The sequence below is a fragment of the Lampris incognitus genome, chromosome 11 (assembly GCF_029633865.1).
Source record: "Lampris incognitus isolate fLamInc1 chromosome 11, fLamInc1.hap2, whole genome shotgun sequence".
Taxonomy (NCBI): domain Eukaryota; kingdom Metazoa; phylum Chordata; class Actinopteri; order Lampriformes; family Lampridae; genus Lampris; species Lampris incognitus.
In genome coordinates, this window is record NC_079221.1 from 36589513 (window position 1) to 36615522 (window position 26010).

The following is a 26010-nucleotide window of genomic DNA, read 5'->3' on the forward strand; positions in this document are numbered from 1 at the left end:
GCGCGGCTGGTGGCTTGCGATACTACGCCTCTAGTGTTTAGATGGCGTGCATGGTAGTCAAAAGGAGACTAAGTAGAACCAGAGCGAGAGAGGGTGCTGGGGCATGACAGGAGTTGTCCCAGTGTCAAACACGCACGCGCGTACGCGCACGCACGCACCGAGGTTTTCTCCACGGTTAAAAAGCACCACAATCTAATAATCTTTCTAATAAACATAGGCTACCACTGCTGTAAAGCAATATAGCATTTATTGCTGCATTATATAACTTTGGCTCGGCACTCTGCACAAATCCGCAGACCGTCAAGGTTAACGCAATTTAAAAAGCACAGATTTTGTGCGCCAAATTATATAACCCGAACACCAGATCAGTTCCTCCAACCCCACACCCGTTTCCTCCCGGGTTACCGCGACACAATCCAGGCAAATAAAACCAACTAATAAGCTGGTACTCCAGTTTTGAAACTTGGTGTGAACTCATAAACTCCAGGCCAACCAACACATTAATACTCTCCATGGCAGGCTGGCTCTGTTTTAAACTGCCTTTCACGTTGCAGACTTCTATCGGGGCTCTTTCACCGAGTGAATTATCCACCTGTCCTCTTTGATGGGAACTTGCATCATGCAAAGCTTCACCGCCACCTACTGGTAACGTTGATATGACACCCAGTCCGGATTTCTAAAAAGATTTTTTTATTCGAATTGTCCATCACAAAAACATGTTTCCCTCGCCCCCACACCGTAACACTCTGTAAAATGGCCAGTTCATTCACAATTATGCCCATGATAGTCACATGGACTTTGGAGGCAGTGTTGCTGTCCCATAGTTTATGGACCGAAAATATGACAACCCATGAAAAACAGATTTTATTCAGTCACGCCTGAGCGTGAGAAAGAGAAGATAAAACGCACTGAGCTAGGAACATGTGGATATCAAATTGATGCAGCCAACAATTCTTTAAAAAGAAAGGGTGATGCATTGTGGTCTTAAGTCCGTTTAAGTGAGGTTTGATCAGTCCAGAGGGAGGGAGTCAGGTAGCCAAGGGTGGGTGTATGTGTGTTTGTGTAAGAAACAATCCTAGCGTGGGCACGGAGGACATGTTAATTCTTATCCCATGATAAAAGTCCACTGTTACACAAAGGAGGTCAACTCTCACCACAGCAGTCCTGGAGGAAATACTGACATCATTAGGCCTTGCTTCATAGCATGGCCAGTTGAAGACAGCAAAGCGGCAACATAAATAAGTCCAACAAAATGCGATGAGCAAGGACACTTTGTTCCTTCCTATTTACAAAGTAATAGTACACAGAAGCCCAACCAAGGATGGCAGAGTGAAAAAAGCCATTTTATCCCTCACTTTGTGAAGCTGTTCTACATTCATAAAACTTCCATCCGTCCATCCATTATCCAAACCGCTTATCGTGCTCTCAGGGTGGCGGGGATGCTGGAGCCTATCCCAGCAGTCATTGGGCGGCAGGCGGGGAGACACCCTGGACAGGCCGCCAGGCCATCACAGGGCCCACACACACACACACACACACAAACACACACACGCATTCACACCTAGGGACAATTTTGTACGGCCAATTCACCTGACCTGCATTTCTGCACAGATCATTCTTTTTGGGATAGATTTCGTATCTTCAGGTTTTTAGCACTTTTGGCTGAGCAGTTTCTTGCCCACAGCACAGGAATATACCAACACAGGCTCTCTCTTTAAGATATGGATAAGATATGAGATTTGAAACAAGTATTCTCTTCAATGCTGAAGTCTTCCGAATATTTTAATGCAATGTGATTGCAAAATCATTTCACAGTGCACTTTTTATGTCTATAAACTCTGAATTCTCTGATCATCGCCAAAGCAAAGAGGATGCTGGAAACCATATCAACTCCATCTTCATAAAACTTATTTTTAAAAAAAGACCCAAATGAGAAAATCTTCAGGTCCTGCAGAAATTGGTGGAAGTTTTCGACTAGAAATGTGTACAGATGAACTTTTACATTTCCAGTTTCTGTGTAGCGCTGCTGTCAATCATCTGGCGGACTTGCTTGTTGCAGAACGGCTGGGCACTGGCTCCCCAGAATAGTGTAATGGTTGATACAGTAGTAGACTGTATGTGTATTCTGAGGCAAATGAAGGGAGAGAAAATGGACCGATGGCAGTAGAAACAGGGGCCAAAGAAAGTACAACAGGGATGGCATCTTAATGATACACTTCAAATAAAATAACATCAACAGGTGCTACTGTTGGCAAAATGTAGAACATTAAAAAGTAAAAACAAAATCAAAGTCAAGCCATCCTGAGAACCACCAGAAAGTAATAAATACATCCCAACCCAATAATTGAGCAAACACCTGTTGAATGACCATTTGTGTGTGAATGTGTGTACATCAGCTAACACAGTCCAGACTGCTCCTGTATGTGCTAGTATCCCTGTAGTCCATTGTAAACCTTCTGTACAGAGCCCTGTTTGAGAAGATTTCGAATACCTGCAAATCAAAAAAGTGTCACTGAAAAACACTCAATACAAACAACAGATACAGTTTCAAATACTTTTACTGTTTATTCACAACTTCTGAAAACTTTGGACCAAAGCAACCTTCTCATAGACTGTGTCCAGACAAAAGAAAAAACCTATGAAAAAAGTACAACGTATACACTTTTTTTTTTGGATTTTTTTCTCCCCAATTGTATCCGGTCAATTACCCCACTCTTCCGAGCTGTCCCGGTTGCTGCTCCACCCACTCTGCTGATCCAGGGCGGGCTGAAGACTACCACATGCCTTCTCTGATACATGTGGAGTCGCCAGCCGCTTCTTTTCACCTGACAGTGAGGAGTTTCGCCAGGGGGACGTAGCGCTCGGGAGGATCACACCATTCCCCCCAGTTCCCCCTCCCCCCCGAACAGGCGTCCCGACCAACCAGAGGAGGAGCTAGTGCAGTGACCAGGACACATACCTACATCCGGCTTCCCTCCTGCAGACATGGCCAATTGTGTCTGTAGGGATGCCTGACCAAGCCAGAGGTAACACGGGGATTTGAACTGGCGATCCCCATGTTGGTTGGCAATGGAATAGACCGCCACATCAACCAGACACCCCCAACATATGCACTTTTGTGCACACGCACGCACACACGCACCCCTTACCATCTTTCTGCTGTTCGTCCAGTTGTTTCTGGGGGAACTCCACATCAAAGGTGATGATGAGAGAGCCACGGATGTTGATGTTGTCAAAGTTGGGTAGGCCCTCTCCCTTCTTCCACACGCGAGCCCCAGGCTTGGTGATCTTGTCTCTTACTATGTGAACCTGTCAGCAATGCGGATACACTTAAAAAAAGCCGTGACATTTTTTTCCACATCGCCACCTATTCAGAGTAGTGGCTCTACAATTTGCAGTGCCTCAAGCAGCACGAAACGTTCTGAACGAAATGTGCATGTTTGGTGTCCACAGACCTTGTGTCCATCCAAGTGTGTGATTTCCATCTCGAAGCCAACCAGCGCTTCCACCAGAGAGATGGTGACGTTTGTGTAAAGGTCATCCCCTCGACGCTCAAACAAGGGATGTCTGAGGGGACAGTCACATTACCATCTCATTCTTATTCTGCAAGTCAGCAGTCTAAGATTTTGTTCTACATAGTTTATCTAGACAACCACAAACACATTTCATAAAAAGTTAGTGGAGAGAAGCTCATACTTTAAAACTTTGATGCGGAAACGAAGATCCCCAGGTTCTCCATCGATGTGTGGCTCTCCTGTGGAGCAGCCAATGATGATGAGGATAGAGAAGTGTAAAAACTAAAAGCCTCTAGACCTCGCCCCTTCAGCCTGCTTACCTTCTCCGATGAAAGGGTACTCCATCTCGTCTCTCACTCCCTGTTCAATTTCCACCTCCAGGGTTCTCTCTTCGTTTACCAGCCTGCAGGGGAAGAACATAGCCAGATCATGTCATTTGTTGATAAATAAAACAGAACGTCTTTTTTTTTTTTTAGTCAACATCAGTGGAGAGATTCCAGTGCAAATGCCTACTTTGATTTTCGACTGACCAAACATACGGTTGACACTAAGTGGTTTTACCCGTTGTTCGGGAATCATAGTGGACCTTCTGAGACTCCAACAACGACCTACTTTATATTTGGGCACTCGTCACACACGACTTCCTGAGTCATCTGGAAGCGGCCGGGTCCAAGCTGTGTCGTCCTCATCTCCTGTCTGCAGTTGCACTTCCTCTTGCCGGGAGCTTCTTTGGCTATGGGCTTGTTACGTACAACCTAGGGGACAAATTGGTCGCATGACAATTGATAAGCTAAAACAATTATGTAGATAAACACACAGGCAGGGAGCCAGGCCCATAAGAAGATCATGGTGAAGAAACACGCTGTGGAGAACTGGTTAGTTTCTCAAAGCCTTTGGTTGTATCCTCCTTTTGCTCATATCATTTGCTTTGTATGATGTTTTTGTTTCATCTTTTTTTTTTCAGGGTCTTTTTTCAGAGTAGTTTGAGAAGTACAATATGAAATAAAAGCCTTCTTACTGTTACTATTAGAAATACAGCCTGAAGAAAATAACAACACAGCAGCAGCTTTTTTGGGGGGGGGGTATTCCCCCCCTCCTGCTCCCCCAATTGTATTCAGTCAATTACCCCACTCTTCCGAGCCATCCTGGTCATTGCTCCACCCCCTCTGCTGATCCGGGGAGGGCTGCAAACTACCACATGCCTCCTCTGATACATGTGGAGTCGCCAGCCGCTTCTTTTCACCTGACAGTGAGGAGTTTCGCCAGGGGGACATAGTGTGTGGGAGGATCATGCTATTCCCCTCAGCCCCCCCCCCGGAACAGGCACCCCAATTGACCAGAGGAGGCACTAGTTCAGCAACCAGGACACATACCTACATTCGGCTTCCCACCCGCAGACATGGGAAGTGTGTCTGTAGGGATGCCCAACCAAGCTGGAGGCAACATAGGGATTCGAACAGGGATCCCCGTGTTGGTAGGCAACGGAATAGACCGCTACGCTACCTGGACGCCCCCAGCAGCAGCTTCTTACCATTTTTACAAGTTGAACTCAAAAGATGAAAAGCATGCTGTAATTTGCAGGAAAAGGTTTCAAAGTGGAACATAGAACAAGCTCACCTCAACAAAGTTTCCCGAGTACACTTCTTCAAGCGTGACCTCCAGGTCGAGTACAATATCATTTCCTTTGGGGATGTTCCTGTCCTGTTGCTGTCTGTTACCGCCAAACATAAATCCAAAGTCCCCAAAGAAGCTAAGGAGGAAATACGGAGTATGATGATTTTTTTTTGAAGGTTACAACTCTAGTTAAGAAAACTCTACCAGTCAAAAATTTCCAAAGTTAATACCACAAATTCATCTTTACTAGAGAGAGAGAAATAATCCCTATTAATACCAGCTCTTTAAATCAGGTTATCAATTCAAGGGAACAGTTTGTTAATTTGTGGGCAAAGATTACTAATTTAAGGGTACAGATTAACAATTCAAGGGAATCATCATTTGTTAAATCGGGGGAACAGGTAACTAAATTTGAGGATACGGATTAGAAAACCATGGGCACAGATTTTAAAGCTGGGAGCACGGATTTTCGCATCAACTTTTTTTTGACTACATGATACCTCCCAGGCTCTGTAGACAACAAATGTCCACACGTTTGCCCCCTGCCTTGTATGCTGCAAACATATCATTGATTCTTAAGAATGGCACACCTCCAGGTGCCTGTTGCTCATATCGCGCCATTAGTTTAACAAACGTAGAAAGTCGAATATTTTCCAAACTATTGGCGAGCAGACTGGAAGGATACTTACCTCTTATAGTCAAAGATGATAAAACAGGCTTCATTACAAATGGGGTGTCTCAGACCAATATGAGGAAATTACTCAACATTATCCAATCTAGGAAAATCTATCAAAAGCAAGGTCTTGTTATTTCGCTTGATGCGGAAACGGCCTTAGATAGAATAGAGTGGCCTTACTTATTTAGTACCATGGAAAGGTTTGGCCTTTAACTTGGTGAAGTTGATATACCATTCACCGAGAGCCAGTGTGCTGGTTAATGGCATGCGATCACCAGTATTCTTGTTGGGTAGGTCTACCCGTCAAGGGGACCCTTTATCCCCACTTGTTTTTTTCATTAGCAACTGAACCACTTGCTGAGGTTATTAGGAGCCACCATAGTACACTGCTCAAAAAAATAAAGGGAACACATAAGCAATGCAATGTAGCTCCAAGTCAATCACACTTTTGAGATATCAACCTGTCCAGTTAGGAAGCAACACTGATTTGTGACTCAATTTCACCTGTTGGTAAATTGTCTAATTTCCACCAGGTGGAAATTAGACAATTTGCAAGACAACCCCTATAAAAGGAATGGATTTGCAGGTGGTGGCCACAGACCATTTGCCTGTCCTCATCTTTTCTGGCCGATCTTTGGTTAGTTTTTCATTTTGCTAGTGCCCTCACCACTAGAGGTGGCATGAGGCAGTATCTGCAACCTACAGAAGTTGCTCAGGTAGTGCAGCTCATCCAGGATGGCACATCAATGCATGCTGTGGCAAGAAGATTTGATGTGTCTCCCAGCACAGTGTCCAGAGCATGGAGGAGGTACCAGGAGACAGGCCAGTACACCAGGAGACGTGGAGGGGGCCGCAGGAGGACAACAACCCCGCAGCAGGACCGCCATCTGGTCCTTTGTGCAAGGAGGAACAGGAGGAGCACTGCCGGAGCCCTACAAAACGACCTTCAACAGGCCACTAATGTGCAGGTTTCTGCTCAAACAGTGAGAAACAGAATGCATGAGGATGGTATGAGGGCCCGACGTCCACAATTGGGGCCTGTGCTCACAGCCCAACACCGTGCAGCCCGATTGACCTTTGCCAGAGAACATCTTGGTTGGCAGATTCGCCATTGGCGCCCTGTGCTCTTCACAGATGAGAGCAGGTTCACACTGAACACATGTGACAGACGTGAGAGAGTCTGGAGACGCTGTGGAGAACGTTCTGCTGCCTGCAACATCCTCCAGCATGACCGGTTTGGCGGTGGGTCAGTGATGGTCTGGGGAGGCATATCCTTGGAGGGCCGCACAGACCTCTACGTGCTAGCCAGAGGTACCATGACTGCCATTAGGTACCGGGATGAGATCCTCAGACCCATTGTCAGACCATATGCTGGTGAAGTGGGCCCTGGGTTCCTGCTCATGCATGACAATGCTCGTCCTCATGTGGCCAGAGTGCGTCAGCAGTTCCTGTATGTCGAGGGCATTGATGCTATGGACTGGCCTGCACGTTCCCCAGACCTGAATCCAATCGAGCACCTCTGGGACATCATGTCTCGTACCATCCGCCAACGCGATGTCGCACCACAGACTGTCCAGGAGTTGACGGATGCCCTGATCCAGGTCTGGGAGGAGATCCCTCAGGAGACCATCCGTCGTCTCATCAGGAGCATGCCCAGACGTTGTAGGGAGTGCATACAGGCACGTGGAGGCCACACACACTACTGAGCCTCATTTTGAATCGTCTTGAAGAATTTCCACAGAAGTTGGATCAGCCTATGTTCTCATTTTCCACTTTGATTTTGAGTATGATTCTGAATCCAGACCTTAATGGGCTAATGATTTTGATTTCCATTGATCATTCTTAGGTTATTTTGCTCTAAACACATTCCTCTGTCTAATAAATAAAGATTTTCAGCTGAAATATTTCATTCATCGAGGTCTATATTGTGTTTTTAGGTGTTCCCTATATTTTTTTGAGCAGTATACATCAGGAATCCAAATGGGACCTACTACATACAAGATTGCTCTATATGCCGACGGCATCTTATTTGTTGGCAATCCACAAGTATCCATCCCACCTATAATGTCAGTCATACAGACCTTCAGTTCTCTTTCAGGGTACAAAATAAATAAATAAAAAATCAGAAACTATGGCACTTGGGTATGATGAGGACACACCAAAACTTACTGGACTTTCAATTTTCTTGGTCTACCTCATGATTCACGTACTTAAGGATTTCCATAACTCCCAATGGAAAAAATCTTTTTTAAGAGTGAACTTTTATAATGTAATTAAAAACACCAGGAGTGACCTTACTAGATGGTTTTGATTTACCAGTTTCATGGATGGGTTTGACAAACTTGATAAAAATTAATATATTAACTCGACTTCTCTAGCCTATGCAGATGCTCTCATTACATATTATAAAGAAACTAGCTAAGCAGATGGAAAAAGATTTCTCAAAGTTTATATGGCAGAGCAAAAAAAATCCAGATTAAGTATGAAGACTATGCAGCTTCCAAAAAATAGAGAGGGTCTAGCATTCCCAAATATTATACTATATTATAACTGGACCTGCCATAGTCAAATCATTCACAAATGGGTTAACAGCTATCTTGGGGGGGGGGGGGGGGCAGAACCCTTGGAGGTCTGTCGATGTGCTCCCTTTATATTACTAGGAGAGCTCACAAGCAGGGCTCGAAATTAACTTTTTTCCTCAGTGTCCCACAATCTGTCCCGAATTCTACTTTGTATTGTCCCGGATATAACCAAGTGTCCCAAATTTTAGTTCTTGTCGTCGCCCCCCCAATTATGCAGAATACATATAATTTGATCCTTTTTTGTCACTTAATCATCACACCATGGACTCTGGTCCACCATATAAGTTTAAAATACGTATTCTTTTATTAAACATATGAAAATTAGTTTTGGGAGTTTCGGGAGTCGGAAGTCGTTTCGGGAGTTGGCAGTATTGGGGCTTGCATCAGGGGGCTGTTTATTCAACCACCTCAGCATTTCTTTCTTCTTCTTCTTTTAACTGTCGTTAATGATGGTCTATCGCTCTGGCTCTATGAATGTTGCATTGGCGCGAGTCAAGCAGCAGCCACTGGCAGAGTGGATGACGTAGAATGCATTCTATGATTTGCACGAACAGGCGATTGACTGCCCTATCGTGAGGTGCCGCAAGAACATAAGCCTTCTGTAGTTTTGCCGTTCACACGTTTTTATTAAATTATTCAAATGACAAAACGTCTAGATACTCATAATTAATGACTTTGCAAATAACACCTATTTCGAAGTTTACTTTGACATTTTTTTTCACTGTCCCGGAATTGTCCCAGACAAAATATATTTGTGTCCCAGTAGGATTTTTTATGGTCCCCAGGACATCGTTAATTTCAAGCCCTGCTCACAAGTATCAACAGACCACAATCTAGGGCAATGGACAATCTAATCCTTACAAATTCTATTACGGTTTGGTAGGAAATTATAAACTTTACCAGTATAAAGAATATTTCATCATATTTAACTCTGCTTATAAGCAACATGAACTTACCTCCAGGAATTATTAGTACTATTTTTCACTCATGTCATGCTAAGAGCTATCACAGTGATAGGAGATTTGTTTGGCGATAATGATGTTCTTATGACGTTATCAGCCCTGTGATGGCCTGACGGCCTGTCCAGGGTGTCTCCCCGCCTGCTGCCCAATGACTGCTGGGATAGGCTCTAGCATCCCGCGACCCTAATTAGGATAAGCGGCTTGGATAATGGATGGCTGTTCTTATGTCCTTTGAAATGGTCAAAATTACATTTGGGGTTTCAAAACAAGGATTTATTTGCTTATCTTCTGGCTCGCCACTTTATTACTACAGATACTAAGTTACAAGGATAAGACCCTTCTTGGACCAATTGAGGAATCTGTTATCCACTACAAAAGAAATAAAAGGTTTTATTTCATATATTTATGACAACTTTCTGAGCTACAGTGAGCAAAATATAGATAAGAGTGGTAGAATGATGGGAAAAAGGATCTTCAAACTGTTTATGAAAAGGCTACCTGGCAAGCATGTACCCAAGCCTCTCACTCCCTTTTTCTCTGTGATAGGTTTAAGGAAATTTAATATTGGACACTACACAGACAGCACAGAACACCTCAAATTTTAAACAAAATGTACCCCAGAAGATCCCCTCTGTGTACTAAATGCCAAGTGTCAGCTAGAACCCATATGCATTGTTTTTGGGACTGTTCTAAAATCAGTAAGTTCTGGTCATGTATAACAAAGGAGTTGAGCACCATTCTGAAATGTAATATCTGTAATGATCTTGGGCAGTTTTTACTGGGGCTGCCATCCAAAGCAAGAATCTTAGACTCCCGAAGATCTAATACCCTTTTCCCACTGGCCAAAAAACTCACTAACAGCTGCCTTTTTACATTGACCAAAGGCGGACATTTGCGGGTTTTTTGGCAAGTGGGAAAAGGGTTAAGTTGCTAAATAAATTTTCCTAGCAAGAAAATGTATACTATTTAACTGAATCTAAGAAAAAAACACCATCTGCAAGACAATGGTACAGATAAATCTTCAGAGTATTTCCCATGGAAAGATCTCAGTGCCAGAAAAGGAAATGTGAGCAGCTTCATAAATGTATGACAGCCACTGATATCTCACTTGTCCAATGACCTTAGTGACTTAAATCAAAGAGGAAGTGACACAATGGACTGGAAAGCTCCAGAGGCCCTTCTACAATTCACTCACCAAACACTGTTCTGTCAGCGAGTTTATAGACTATTGACTTTTGCAAACTGTTCTCTTCTCTCATGTCTTTTTTCTCTCTCTCTCTGAATGTCTTCTCCTGTGTGTGAATGGTGTCATGTGAGTCTCCCCTGTGTGCATGTGTAGTCTGCCTTCCTCCCAGGTCTCCATGGTGACGGTGGTCACCACCGGGACACTGCTTGGCATCCTCCTCATCACATTTCTTATATATCTTATAGTAAATCCATTTTTGTTACCCTGTTTCAATGTTATATCCTTCTCTCACTCCAACGTGTGACTAACGTTTTTTCTTGTCTCTTCTCCCATGTATGGGAATGGTGTGATGTGAGTCTCCCCTGTGTGCATGTGTAGTCTGTCCTCTTGTCAGGTCTACATGGTGATGGTGGTTTGGTGGTATCTGGACACTGCTTGGCATCCTCCTCATCATATTCTTCATATATAATTCCATTGTAATTCTGTTATACTCTTTCAATGTTGTATTTTGTAAATTGTGTACCTCCATTGCACGTCTGTCTGTCTTGGGAAATAAATCCCTCCTCTGTTGCTCTCCCTGAGGTTTATTTCCTATTTTTTCTCCCTCTTGAAGGTTTTTTTTTCTTTAGCAAATTATTCCTCATCTGATGCGCGGGTCTAAGGACAGGATATTGTATTGCTGTAAAGCCCACTGAGGCAAATTTGGGCTGTACACAATTTTTGACTTGACTCTATGACTGATTTGTATGTAAGCAATGGTGTGTCAGAAACAGTGTGTACATATGCCTAAAATGTATCTACCTATGATTAATGTGTGTTAATGATTTTTTTCTCTTTACTAATTTACTTAATATTTATCTGTTTATTTCAAGCTCAGGCCCATTAACAAAAAAAGAAAAGATATTGATATTATTAACGTGAAAGATAATAAAATTTCATTATTAAAAGTCCATATGTTGGAAAAAAAAGCTATCATCCCCTTTTCTACATTTCTTTTTAACATGAAATAAAGCTTCTGTGTTTTAGCGGGTAATAGTTCCCCAGGTCATACATTAGCGACACTTTCATTCATCTCTTAGTGAATTAGCCAAATAAAGCTACTCAATACTGTACTGATCGGCAATCTGTCGTACAAAGACAAATGCTCCATCTGCCATTTCTTAAAAGCACACCATGCCCACTTGACAGTAAGTATATGATCTACTTAAAATTGGTGGTGTAAAAGTACTTCAGATCCTTTGCCTCCTGTACTGTCTTCAGTGAGCTCCACCGTGTCCAGAATGTTGTATATATGTAACATATGTACCACATTACTACACATATTTCCATAAGTCACTGCCAGAAAGACTTTTAAGTATCACTACGTGAGAGCTGCAAATGCAGAGTAAACTTGAATAGATCACTCATTAGGCTTAAGAGGTGAAGTTACAGCAATTGTTCAGGGTTGGGATGACCTGGGGCCGAAATTGATATCTTCCAATGGGGCCAGAACTCCTTAGAATTGCCTCTGTCATATGCAATGGATATGCTCGATCTAACTGACCTAAATTCTTAGACCAAGGAAAATGTGCTGCATGTGGCACATATTCAACTTCAGTGTGGAATAAAAGATGTGAAAGTGTGTGTGTGTGTGTGTGTGTATATATATATATATATATATATATATATATCCATTATCCAAACCACTTATCCTGCTCTCAGAGTCGTGGGGACGCTGGAGCCTATCCCAGCAGTCATTGGGCGGCAGGCGAGGAGACACCCTGGACAGGCCACCAGGCCATCACAGGGCTGACACACACACACACACACACACATTCACACCTAGAGACAATTTCTATATATTAGTGTATGTGTAGTGCCTACAAGCTCCTCCCCTCTGGTAGGTGCTACAGAGCACTATACACCAAAACAACCAGATATAAAAACTTTCTTTCCATTGGCTGTAATTAAAATTAATGCTTAACACTGTCAAATAAACCCAACCATGTTGTATATACTGTATATTGTACATGTAAAGGTACATTCTGTCGTGCCCATCTACCTAATGCATCTGATATATTCTCTGAACCACTGCATTTCCTTGCCTCTTATTTTGCCTGTATATAGTCAATCGTTGTCTGAAGATTGTTGTGTTTTTATTCTATGTTAAATACACCGTGAGAGCCACGAAACCAGAGTCAAATTCCATGTGTGTAAACTTACATGGCCAATAAATCTGATTCTGATAAATGGTCAAAGCTCAGCCGACATAAAGAAAGGGTCTACTTTTTGGGGGAAGAAAGTTCCAGCCCTTCTGGCAGGCTTGCGATAGCCCTGTGGTCAAATGTCTTTTGGAACACTTTGCAACAACATTTCTGTAACTGCATGTTAATTAGTTATTCCACTTAAACAGTTACTTTCTGAGCCACCCACAACACCTCAGTTACTAAAACTTACCTGGAGAAGATATCGTTGTGTGAGCTATGGTGACCCTCTTTGAGACCATCCTCTCCATACGCATCATACTGTTTCCTTTTCTCCTCATCCGAGAGTACCTATAAATAAATGATCTGTCAGTCATAGAAGAGTGAAACTTTTAATTTGATTTGTAGCCCCTTAAATATCCACACAAGGGATTTTAACATCAGATCCTGTGTATTACTGAATGATATATCCAATCTTCCGGTCGGATCTTTATGGATTTTTTGTCTTTTTTAAAGTGCTTAATTGAATATGATGTATTACTAGTATTAGACACATTGGTATTTTACCTAAAAACGGAATTAAAATTAAGAATTAAAAAAAGAAAAACATAAAGGCCTCATTCATCAATTGTTCGAAAATACAAATTTGTTCTTACACACCCATGAAAGTGTTTTAGCTCTCAAACATGTCTGACAGCCAGCAGCCAATCCTGATGGTTATTTGTAATTCCTTAACGCTAACATCTATTGTCTACCTCTTGCAATGAGCAAGAGGCTTACAAAGACATCAGTGTTAGCCAACTGGTGTCTAACTCCTCCCTCAGTGTCAGACACTCTCTGAGTTAATAGCTATTAGACTGGCCCTTTGACTTATTTTACCCTGTCGGGTGTTTGTGCTGTTTGTTTCACGCTGTAGTAATACAGTATAGATAGGGTGTTATGTGCACCATACTCCAGCATGGTGTACATATGTTTATGCATTTTATTCTTATTTCTATTTTTATTTTATCTTCTATTTATATTTATTTCTGTTTCTTTATTTCTATTTTCCTGCTATCTTGTATCCTGTTAGTTTTTAGTTTTTCTTTACTACAGCGTGAGTGCCTGTAATAGGATCCAATTTTCCCTTGGGGATGAATAAAGTATTCTGATTCTGATTAATTTCAGGGGTTACCCAGGTTCTACACTGGTCTCTGAGACAAACAACAGGGCTAAAAAAAAAATCCATGGGTGTGAAAGGACAAATTTGTAAGTACGAATGACTGATGAATTAGACCAAATGTGTGGTTTGAACATCGAGTTCTCACGCCTGCAACGTTTAACTGAACCCACACCCGGCCCTCCACGTCGTGTTTTCCTTATAACCAACAGGTCGACGCATCAGCCAATCAAATGCAGCCACACGGTCTATGTGGCCAATCGCGATCGCCGCACCGTTTCCAAAGGTGACCAAGTGGCTCAAGCGCATAAGACTTTCGTATTGGTGCTTCAGACTCTTTCACACATTTCAGAAATTCAGTTCAAACATCATACTGGTCTACTTTTCCAGTAAAAAAAGAGCCATACCAGTACTTAAGATGTCACGGACAACGGTACACAACACACAGTATAGCGTAACATTACCTCATAAGCTGCCCCCAGATCTGCGAATTTGTCCTGAGCTTGTGGGTCATCTTGGTTTCTGTCGGGATGTAACTGGAGAGCAAGCTTTCTGTATGCTTTCTTGATGTCCCTGACGGATGCGCTCTTGCTCACCCCTAAGATTTTGTAGAAATCTCGCCTACGAGACAGATAGGAGGTACGTCAGGGGAAATAGTAAGGTAAAAAAAACGTTTTCTCTTGCGTCAAATAGTGATCAAACAATCGCACAAAGTGTTTTGAATGACGAGCTAGCTAGCTAACTTCTATCATAACTGGCTGGGATACCACCCAGATCATGTACGCTAGCAACGTCTAGGACATTCAAATCATGAGATCTACCTTACTAGGCATTGATCACGTTATGGAAAAACCTGAGACTATTTCATCAACAACATAAGCAGGCGAGAGCGGCTGTGATTAGCTCGTTAGCTCCGAATACAATTCGCTTCTAGCTTTGTCCGATCCACACATGAGGAGCTGTGCACAGCAGGCTAGACCAATCACAATGGAACATGTGTACCAGCTGGCGATGCTGTTTCACCAGTGTATCTGTGTTCCCTGACGGGGGAAAAAACCACAACTTACCCCGCAACCACTGCCGTAATAAAATAGACGAGCAAAAGGCATACATTGCACAGATTCATCCCTTTGACGGCCATGGGATAGCAGTACTTCTCGAAGAAGGCCAAAAGAAGACCCGGCTTCTGAAGATTGGTTTCCTGCTGTCAGTCACTAACCTTCTTCCTTCTGTCAGGATAAGGCCCTCCCACTTGCTGTCGGAAGACCCGCCTCCAGTACAATCCCCTCCCACATCTTAAAGGAAGAGCGTCATCTCTGTTGCGAGTGCGCTCATTGAATTGCGGCGGTTTTTTTTTTAGCAAAGGCGATAGGCCCGCGTTTGATTATTCGGTGCTTTTAGATAAAGATGACCGTTTATCTTCAATTAAATTGTTTTGCTTGTTGAACTGTTTGCAAACGACGGCCCTGACGGGCGTTCCTGTGAGCGGTGCACGAAGGCCGGAACTTGATCGACTGTTTGAGGAGGGCGCCAAATAGGAAGAGCGTCAAAAGGGTCTATGTCGTTCTTCTGTCTGCCTGCCTGTCCGTGTGTCTGTGTGTCTGTCTTCTTCCAAACAAACGGAATAAGAAACTACACTGAGTAGTCCCTCGTCTTTACTCTCACACATGAAGGCCTATAGGCGACATTCCTTGTCCCTGGTGTACTGACACGGAGCAACGTTGTGCGCGGACGAATACGGAGGGTAAAAAGTAAGATCTGAGACGTGTCCTATCTTGTCTATAGCCGAGTGAGCTAGCGTTAGCCAAGTTATTAAATTGCACAACTGCCAGCCAAGATTAGTATTTTGAGATTAATTTACGTGAACGCGGTTACTGGGTCATTTGTCTGTTCAATTTCTCAGCCGTGTGTGAGAAAACGAAGCTATTTTTACACGATTTTAAAAATAATTTGTCTTGTGAGGCCAGTGTGGGCAAACCCTCCGCCAGTTGTCATGGGAACAGCGGCGCGTCCTTTTAGATTGGCTTGCATGTCTTTTAATAAAATTATAAAAAAGGCTTGACTTAACTTGCATGTATCTGTCCAGTCTCATCGTGGTTGTGTTGACGGTGGGTCAGTCTGGCTGCAACTGGCTAATGACAAAAGAAAGTATTCAAGCTCCCTCCCTAAACCTTCCCATTTTAACCTTCCGTCAGTCGCTTTTGGTCGTTATGCAACTGCGCTGGTTGGGGATACCTGCAGTCAGCTGAGACTGACAAAGTCACTTAGATGAGTGATGAAACATTTCTCCCACTAAACTTTCTTTCCAGATGAACTGATTCAGCTTTTTGGGATTTCCTTACTTGGATTATTGGGATTTCCTTACTTGGGATTATTGTATTGTCATTATAGCCATCAAGACGGCTATAATGACAAATATGCAAATGTATAATCTCCAAACGTGATGCATGAATTCATCTGATAGTGGCAAACTAAGCTAGTGTGGCCTTGCTCACATTATTACTCTTATCATCCTGCAACCTATATAGACTAATGTTCCAGCTGCCATCTCTTAAAAGCATGCTATGCCCACTTGACAGTAGGCATCTGATCTACATCAGTGATGTAAAAGTAATTTAGATCCTGTGCCTCTTGTCAGATAGTGAGCCCAGAAACACTGTGGATGTCAAAGAAAGTTGAATCAGTTCATCTGGATACAGCGTTTATCGACAGAAATGTTTCATCACTCATCTAAGTGACCTCTTCAGTTTAGACTGAAGAGGTCACGTAGATTGAAAAGGTCACTTAGATGAGTGATGAAACATTTCTATCAATAAACATTGTATCCAGATAAACTGATTCAACTTTCTTTGATTTTATTACCTGAATTATCGAGCATGTGTAAAGACACTGGATGTCAGCTTTGTCTCATCTTCACTGTTAATATCTTTTTTTTTTCTTCAGAACATGGAGACGGACAGTGTGAGCATATGGCCGCGCATGGAGCCCTTCCTATTAGGAGCCTTGCAGGTGAATAAATTGCTCTTGCACACCAATGTTAATAAACAAATTAACTGTATATTCCTTAAACAAATGTTGTGGCTAACTACGTCATGATACCATTGTAGGTGGCTCCCCCGGCCAAGTTCAGCCTGCACTATCTACGTAAGATGGCATCCTATGTGCGCACTAGGGATGGCTGCTTCCCTGATTTAGGCTGGCCAATGTGGAGGCATATTGCTTGTGGGAAGCTACAGCTCACAGAAGATATTGCATGGCTCTACTTTGAGACCTTTGACCTTCTCATAGGTCACACCCCTGAGGAGAGGTTAGGGTGGGCAGAGTCTCTATCCCAGTGCACGTCTCCTAAAGAAGTGGACTGCCAAAGGAGCAAGGTGAGAAGAGAACTGGGGAGAAGTACCAGTTAGTCCAAGAATGGGTTTAAAAACAGCTAATTTTACATCAAAGTATAATGTTCTTTATGTAATTAGATTTTGTGTGTCTTGTTTGTCATTGTGTAATTTGACTCTTTTATTGGGGTGTACTGATCACTGCCTTCTTTACTATTCTTTGCCCACAAAGATGAGATTTGGTGAGATGAAAGTGCAGAGCAATGAAATTATCCTGCACTTTGTTGGTAAAATCAACCCGATATTGATACCCACCTCTCTTCTCTCCCGTTCTATTTTCTACTCTTTCAGTTATCTGTGGACACACTGCAGTTCCTCCTCTTCCTCTACATTCAGCAGCTTAACCGTGTGTCTTTGCGCACCTCTGTGATCGTTGAAGAGTGGCCAAGCCCCCGCGCTCCCTCACCCTGCTCAGACCGAGAGGCCAAAACCAGCTCCCAGAACAAGGTCTTCCTCCTGATATATAGCCAGACCATATCAATGTGAGGAAAAAATGAAAAAGGGGGGTATTTGTAAACTGTATTTGTGCTGTAGTATAAACCCACAAAATATGTTACCCAGCACAAAAACATTTGTAACCATCTGTTATGGCAACTCCTTCATTTTTTGCCTCTCATAGTCCTCTCTGTCCTGGCTTGCCTCAGCAGAACTGGGACGACCAGGCTCACCTGTCATTTGTGCAGAGCTACCTAGGTGACCTGCTAGAGCTGCTGATGGAACCAGGCCAGTTGTCAGCCTCAGGACATGTTAAACGAGATAGCCAGGTCTGTGAACAATTAGTACACACTGCTGTGGGAGTTGTATAAAACAATGTCTTCTCTGCAGAATTATAAACAACAATGGTAGAGTTATAGAGTTAACAGGTCTGGCCCCTAGACATGCGGTACGCAGGCCCACCGGTGTGTGGGTATTCCCTGATGCCCACGAACCAGCCATCAGTTATGGGTTAAATAGTGCCACTGCCTAGTGGATACCTCGGGAGAGGAACAGGCTACAGGAGTAAACCCCTACAGAAAATCAACGTCTACAGTGCTGTTGTTTTTTGTTTTTCTTGCCCTTTTGTATGTGTTTAAGTCGGAAAGTACTGCTTGTGTCGTGTGTGGCTGCTGCTTCTCCCTCTCGTAGCCCCCCCTTCCCATCCATCCCTGTATGTTTGTGCTATGTTTATCTGTTGTCTTGTTTCACCCTGTTTATTGTAAAGCAACTTTGAGTGTTAGAAAAGCGCTATATAAGAATGATTTTTTGTTATTATTATCATTATTAATTGTGTCAAGGAAGCCATATCATAAAACAAGTCAGGTAATGCAGGCGCAGAGTGCAAGTGTATGTTGAAAACATTCCCAAGTGCAAGATTTAAGACTGTCTCTACAGCTATTGTTGTTTACATTGTGGTGTAAACAGTCATTGTGTCACAATTACATAGCCCCCTTGGATCAGTCTCCAAAGCTGTGAGGGGACCATCCACTTTTGTGATGGGCCAACCCTTTGGAAATTGTTCTCAGATAGAAAGGAGCTAGAGCCAATCTCCTGAGAAAGATTAATTTAATATTTGTGAGATTGGTCTGGCTTGTGAGGTTAGTTTTTTAGCGTTTTGTTAAGAGACTCAGCCATGGGGGCCTCTGGGTAGCGTAGCGGTCTATTCCGTTGCCTATCAACACGGGGATTGCCAGTTTGAATCCCCGTGTTACCTTGGCTTGGTCAGGCATCTCTACAGACACAATTGGCCGTGTCTGCGGGTGGGAAGCTGGATGTGGGTATGTGTCCTGGTCGCTGCACTAGCACCTCCTCTGGTCGATTGGGGCGCCTGTTCGGTGGGGAGGGGGAACCAGGGGGAATAGCGTGATCCTCCCATGCTCTATGTCCCCCTGGCACAACTCCTCACTGTCAGGTGAAAAGAAGCGGCTAACGATTCCACATGTATTGGAGAAGGCATGTGGTAGTCTGCAGCCCGCTCCAGATTGGCAGAGGGCGTGGGGAAGCGACTGGGAAGGCTCGGAACAGTGGTGTAATTGGCCGGGTGCAATTGGGGGGAAAAAGGGGAGGGTCCCATGCAAAAGTCTCAGACATTTATGATTAAGTGACACTGACTTTGCAGTTGTGACTGTTTAGGTATCCCTGGAGGCTATGCAGGGCTTGAGTCTGTTACTGGAGGGCTCACTGAGCCATGGGAAAGCCATCCAGCCTATTCACAAGCTGCTGTCCAAAATGCCTCTTCAGACAGAGGCAGGCTACTCCAAGCTCAGCTGCTCCTTCCCACAGCATCAGCTACTCTCCTGTCTCCGACGCTACCTCACGTTCAACCCCTTTGGCATGACTGCCTGCCTGTGCTCAGGCAAGAAACTGGCTTGGGCCCAACAAGGTATGCAAAAACCTCCTGGTTTTAGGACCAGATGAAACGACTTGCAGTCAACAAGGACCATGAATTATATGGCTCAATGTCTGCTGTTTCTGTGTTGATGTGGTAATTTCAGACAGATAGCATTTGTGTCTAGGTATGAGAATTCAGGAATATGTTATGGTGTGTGTGTGTGTGTGTGTGTGTGTGTGTGTGTGTGTGTGTGTGTGTGTGTGTGTGTGTGTGTGTGTGTGCCCTTCTCCAACTATTCTTTTTTCTTTTTTTATTCCCTGTTTCTCTGCATTGTTTCAATGACAGTGCTTTTGTCCCCTCATTTGTTCCCTATAGTGGAAGGGGCAATGAAAAGAGCCAAGATAGCCAGGAATACCCACACAGCTCCACCTGGCAGCAGGATAGTGCTGATGTCTCAAGTGTTCAAGCAAACCCTAGCTAAAAGCTCTGACAAGCTGACTGGTGCCAACATCAAAATCCACCGATGCTCTGATGCCTTCATTTATCTGCTCTCCCCTCTCAGGTAAGGTCACCTCTCCATGTATGGGCTGTGATACGAGTTTTTTTTTTCCTGTTTAGTTCCACAATATTTCATGGTGTCTTGCTTTTTCGGTCATTATTGTGTTTGTTTTGTGTTTTGATTGCCTGACTGAAATTTCGATTGAAGCTGTCATTTCATCTGTAACATGCCTGTAGCCTTAGATGTTAAGTAATCCTTGGTTTGTGTTCATTTACCTCTAGATCAGTCAGTATAGACAAGTGCCGTAACAGCACAGTGGTCCTGGGTCCTGTGGAGAAAAGCGTCCACATCCAAAACTGTGAGAATATGAGGGTGGTGGGTGTAGCTGGTCGCATAGCTGTCGGAGCCTCTTCACACTGCACTGTCCATGCCCTAACCCCCACCTGCCCTCTACTCTTACCTGGCAACACAGATATCACCCTGGGACCTTTCCATACATACTACCCTTTGTTAGAGGACCACATGGCAAGTGTGGGGCTGGCTGTGGTGCCCAATGCCTGGGACCAGCCTATACTTCTGGGGGCCGAGGGTCTCATCAACACCTCATCCAACACCTCCAACCCAAACATAGGCTGCTATTGCTTACTTCCTCCTGCTAAGTTCAACTCTCTGGTGGTGCCTTTTAAGATGGAGGGAGACACATGTGAGGTGCCTGGAGGACTGCCTCCACCATACCAGGCAGCAGTTGAGGAGAAGGAGCAGAGAATTCAGAAATGGCAGAGGACTGTAACGGAGGCCCACCTCAACAAGTGAGTGTTAGAGCAGGTCCTTTTAAACTTGCAGTACGGAAGTTTTGTCTCCCCCTTCTGGCAGTGAGAATAATTACGTCCCTTCATTCAGCGCTCTTCAACGAGGAAAAGCTACACTAATGGTTATGTGTGTTTATCCTCGCTGTCGAACGCTTTCTTTTTTTGACTGTAATCCTTCCTCTGAACACCGAGTTTCTTTTTTTCTCTGGACATCAGAAACTTTTCTTGGACACTTCTTAGGTTTTCTGCCATAGATTCCAAGCCTGGATGCTTTCTGGCAGAAAGCCCTGGAGGCAAGCCAGTTAGAGGCATGGGGACACTTTCGTCACATGGAAATTCAGCTCTGGTAAAGCAATCATTGCTGGCTGATGTAAAACGCATCACTATGCATTAGGGCTGCACAATATTAGGAAAACGTGCAATATGTGATAACGTTGTTGAATATTGCTATGACGATATGACTCGCGATAAACAAATATTGAAGAATACAGTTTTAATGTCTTTCTGCTTTAGGTTTGCTGCTAACATAGACCCCCAGACGAAGAACAGCCTATGCACACTGAATAAAAAAAATGAAATGCATTATTTCCTTTCCAGCAACATAGTTTTATTGAAGAAAAAAAATGCGCCTGGCTACAGACACAATATTGACAATGAACAAATACCACCAACTTAGTTGCATGGCAATACAGTTTCTTCATCACTTTAACAGAACATCTGGGCCTATTTAAAGCAGCTACTAGGAGTTTATATTATAAATGATTACGTAACAGTCTCAATTTAAACCTGATGTCTTACCAGTTTTGCAGAGCGAGTAACTAATGTTAGAATTTTATTTTTTACATTATATCTTGTAACTGAGGCAGAATCAGCCAAGTGACACTACCACCTTTTTTCCAGAAGGGCACTAAAGTCAACACAACGCGTAGTACTCGACTCAGTTCAGACTTCACTGTCTTCTGACATGTGTCGTACATTTGTGGAATGACGACTTGGGGAAAAAAAAATTCCTTGATGGAATCTGGTATCTTCGGTCCAGTTTGTTTATCAGACTCACAAAGCCCTATGTGCTCACTGTGTTCATAGGCATCATGTCCTTAGCCAAATAACGTGCGATGGCCTCCTTTATTTCTTTGTGGCGCTTGGATGTTTTTTCACAAGGAGTTACACTTGCAAAACTCTGATGAATTAACGTCTGTTGGACTGTTTTACTGCTACTTGACTTGACGTTAGTTTTTTTTAAATTTTGCTTTGGCTAACGCTGGATTTTTTTTTTTTTAAGTCTTCGTATCGTTCTTTCTGGTTGTGTAGAAGGTGGCTATGGAGATTAGTCGTGTTTCCTCTGGTAGTTGCGACAAGTGTTCAGCATGACTTGCGTAGTACCTGTGTTTGTAACACGTCATCTCTCTTGTATCCAAAGTATTGCCAAATAACAGACGTGCTGTTCTTTTTAGCCACGAGTTCTTCTTTATCGCCCACATTTTCCTCAGCGCTCGTCTCTCTCCCTTTCAGCCATCACGACGCTCATGCTCTAACTACCGCCATACACTTAACCTCAGTCACTCGCATCTACATCCGGGCATCTAGGGCAGTAGGGCTCCATCTGATTGGCCAAATATATTGATATGCAGAGTGTGACTGCATGGCATATGCATATGCCATTTTTCGCAGTTCAAGCAGTCTTTTGCAATATGTATATCGCGCATGTTGATATCGTGATGAAGGTAAATTTTCGGTATATTGTGCAGCCCTACTATGCTTCACCTCCAGTACACCAGCACAGAAATGCAGCATGGGAAATGTTGCCCTAGACACCAGATTCAAAACTCTGGTATACTGTGAAATAGAGAGAGTTACCTGGCGGTGATAGGCTTCATCATTGTGTGAACTCATTTGGCAAGGGCTTGAATGTCACAGACATTCATTCGTATGTAAAAGTCCTGCACTCTAGCTTTAAATCGCTAAATTCGTCACCGGTGATGATACTATAAATTTGATATGAAACAACAGCACATAATTAATACATGTTCACACACATGAGCTTAAATCACAATCTGTTCCCCCAGATTTGTGGATGTACACGATTCTCATTAGTCTAGGCTTAAGTCTTTATGTCCAGATCCTGTAACAAAATCATTATAATTCAATCAGCCGATAGTTTGTCATTAGCGGAAAGTTCCATTGGGTTGACATTTTAACAAAATCAATGAAATAGGCTGAGTTGACTGGAATGTATAGTATTGAAGTCATTGTGCTAATTCAGGCCCAAGAGATACTGCATTGTGAAAAGTCTCAAATATACTCCCCAGTTTGTACTTCATTCGTGGGCCAAGTGCACCCATACTTTCTGTTGCAAACTGCTAAATTGTATGGTCTAAGAACCTCAGCTGCAGTTGAGGTAGGGGAGAGGGCTACACATTCACTTTCTCCAGTCCCATTATCCTGTATGCTTTGAGGCTTTAAACCAGCAACCCTCTGGTAATAAGCCTCTTCTCTAACCTGTAAGGCACCACTAGGTTTTGCTCTACTACCATCTTCCCCACATTCTATCTTTTTTTCTAATCTGTCTGTTTTATATTCTTTCCCCAGGGAGCAGCGGCATCAGTTCCAGGAGTTGGTAGAGCAGAAGTTCCATGAGTGGCTTCTTGAAACAGGGCACAGGCAGGAGCTTGACAGCCTCATTCCCCCCACCCTGCCCCCTGAGGTCTCCTCCACTGGCTCTTCAAAGGACTCTGCCAACTTGGCAGATGGACACAGCCTAGTGGATTCCAGGGCTAGCAATTCCAAACATGTTAGGACCAGACAGGCAATTGGACAGACATCTATGGCTTATTGAATTGTTGAGTGTCTTCTTAGGCAGCAGGATTTAACACTGTCAGGGTCCTCACTTAGTGGCATTCCTCAGCTTGAAGTTAGTGCCACAGTGCACAGTATGGGGTGTACATGGCCTTATAACTTAGAGAACGTTAATAGCAGACTTTTGAAAATGTTTACTGTAGCTCTCATTTTGGTTGATGGTTAGTTTGCTGTTGCTCATGCTGTATTCTGGCAGGCCTGGAATTATTGGTCCGACTTTTGTAAGCTCTTGTGTGCAGCTCATTCTAGAGATGGGTGGCTGCTGAATACCTTTTTGCTGTCTAGAGGAGAAAGGGATGATTGATCATAGCTGATATTTCCAAAAGGTTTGTATGTTTGGAGGTCTCAGACCATCAACCCCTTTGCCTCCTGTCATACAATCTAGAGTTACTGTCTGCTATTTCTCCCAAATTTTGTACATTTGCATTGGTTATATGGATCAATGGGTTTGGTGAAATTGCTTTCCATAAAGGGAAATCAACATATGCACACAAAAGAATAGAGAATTTAGCCACCTCAAATGGTATTATCGCATTGGGGATATGATGGATGAATCTATGGTACATAGTCCTTAGCTTACATTTTTTTGTATTATTTTTGTCTGTCTGCTGATGAAATATGGAATAAAAAAGGGTAATCAGGTGGTCAACACGGCACAGCAATGGAGAAATCAAAGCAAAGAATTTAGTCAGTGATTTTAACCAGGCTCAAAAATTATTGTCCACAAATTTGAAATACTCATTTGTCTGCTGAATTTCCCACCCTGTATACAATACAACCAACTTATTTACTGCTTAATGTGCCCAGTGAACCAAACTTAGAACTACATTACCTATTAGTAGTAAGTGGATGTCTTCAGTCCAGAGCTGCAATTTCAATTTTTAACTACTGCTGAATGTGTGAATATTCCTTTTCCAATAGCCTTGAAAGATGGTTATTGTTTTCCCCAAGTGGGGCCTGCTCTGCCTGATAGACTTTCTACGTATTACCTCCAAGAGCACTTGAAGCCTGTAGCTTGATTATGAACCAAGTTTTATTGCTCTTGAAATTCACCCTTTTCCTTTTTCATTCTTTGTTCCTTGTTAAAGTGTGAAATGATATGGTTGTATTGTTGTGACGTATCCACTCAGTGCAGCTCAGTACAAGGAGGAAGTGTGTGTTTTCAGAGTTGAAATGGAATAGGACCTGACACTAGCATGAATGCACGCTTCTGGGGGCTTAGACCTAAGTAGAGCTGCAGAAGATAATGCTGGGATGGCATCTTTGCATTATGTAGTTCAAATGACGCCAGACTTGCTGAACTTAGCATACATAAAGTATATATTTATGTATTTTTGCTGATTGTAGAGAATGATGCCAATGTTGCCAAACAGTTTAAAAAACTGTCACTGATCCAAATGCTGTCACCGTCTTTTTTTTTCCCTTTTCCAAGCAAGTGTGGAGTCATGTACACTTGAACAGCGTTATTATGCCTTAAAGCTGTAGTTTGGTTCTTGCACTTTTGTTTAATTGCACTATGGCCTCTACAGTTACAATATGTTCATGCTTTGAAGAGCACAATATGGTTGGCATTTAATTGTAAAAAGTAACATGTAAAGATGAATAAACTTTTGTTTGATGTAAATCTGTGCACCTCATTGGGCTGTCTTGGTCATCTTCATCACTGGACCGACAGAGCCTGCAGCATATTTCATGTGCTGTAGTAAACGACATTCAGACCGAGGGAAATGGGATTAAAAAGTGCATTTCTGACATTTAATACAATACACTGCACCTTGCTACTGCATTAGGGAATTAAATCACAGATTTCACCGAGTACCTTTACAAAACATGGCATATAACACTTGCAGTAACACTGTCATAGTTAACACCGCTACTATGAGAGCCATCCTATGCTATCTGGGTTCATCCATATGGCAGAATTTCGGCATGAGTCGATGGGTGCTAGCCAGGCTGGTGGACCAGGCATGTGTGCTGTGTTATGGTGTGGGAGGGAGGTGAGGTGAGGTGGGCATTGGATCCAGCCAGCAGAGAGGGTGTCAATGGCCGTTCACCATCCCCTGCCATTATGCCGTAATCCCACCTCGCTTTTCTGGAAAAACTGAATAGCACTAGAATCACTGACTCAATTTTTGGATCTCATTTTCATGACAAAGCGATTGTTCACCTTCTGCCTCAACAGTATCTGTTTATAAAAGTGGAACGGTGTGGATATAAAAGGGACTGGTGAGAGGCTACTCATGCATCCAGAACCTCAGGGGGGACCTCCATC

The 26010-nt window shown here is 43.2% G+C and overlaps 2 protein-coding genes across 2 annotated transcripts; one reads left to right on the forward strand and one right to left on the reverse strand.

The window, feature by feature from the left end:
• Positions 1-675: 675 nt before the first annotated feature.
• Positions 676-15100, reverse strand: dnajb11 (DnaJ heat shock protein family (Hsp40) member B11). Its single transcript, XM_056289579.1, has 10 exons — positions 14945-15100; positions 14342-14498; positions 12972-13069; positions 5133-5265; positions 4128-4270; positions 3836-3918; positions 3697-3754; positions 3456-3567; positions 3150-3309; positions 676-2491 (listed from the first exon to the last, which is right to left on the reverse strand). Exons 1-10 carry the CDS (start codon positions 15016-15018, stop codon positions 2427-2429), a joined length of 1083 nt encoding a protein of 360 aa, XP_056145554.1. The 5' UTR covers positions 15019-15100; the 3' UTR covers positions 676-2426.
• Positions 15101-15232: 132 nt separating this feature from the next.
• Positions 15233-25351, forward strand: tbccd1 (TBCC domain containing 1). The gene is made up of 9 exons (XM_056289598.1): positions 15233-15628; positions 16821-16886; positions 16985-17251; positions 17558-17713; positions 17914-18030; positions 19376-19625; positions 19950-20136; positions 20355-20882; positions 23472-25351. The coding sequence occupies exons 2-9, from the start codon at positions 16824-16826 to the stop codon at positions 23716-23718; spliced, it is 1815 nt and encodes a 604-aa protein (XP_056145573.1). The 5' UTR covers positions 15233-15628; positions 16821-16823; the 3' UTR covers positions 23719-25351.
• Positions 25352-26010: the final 659 nt, after the last annotated feature.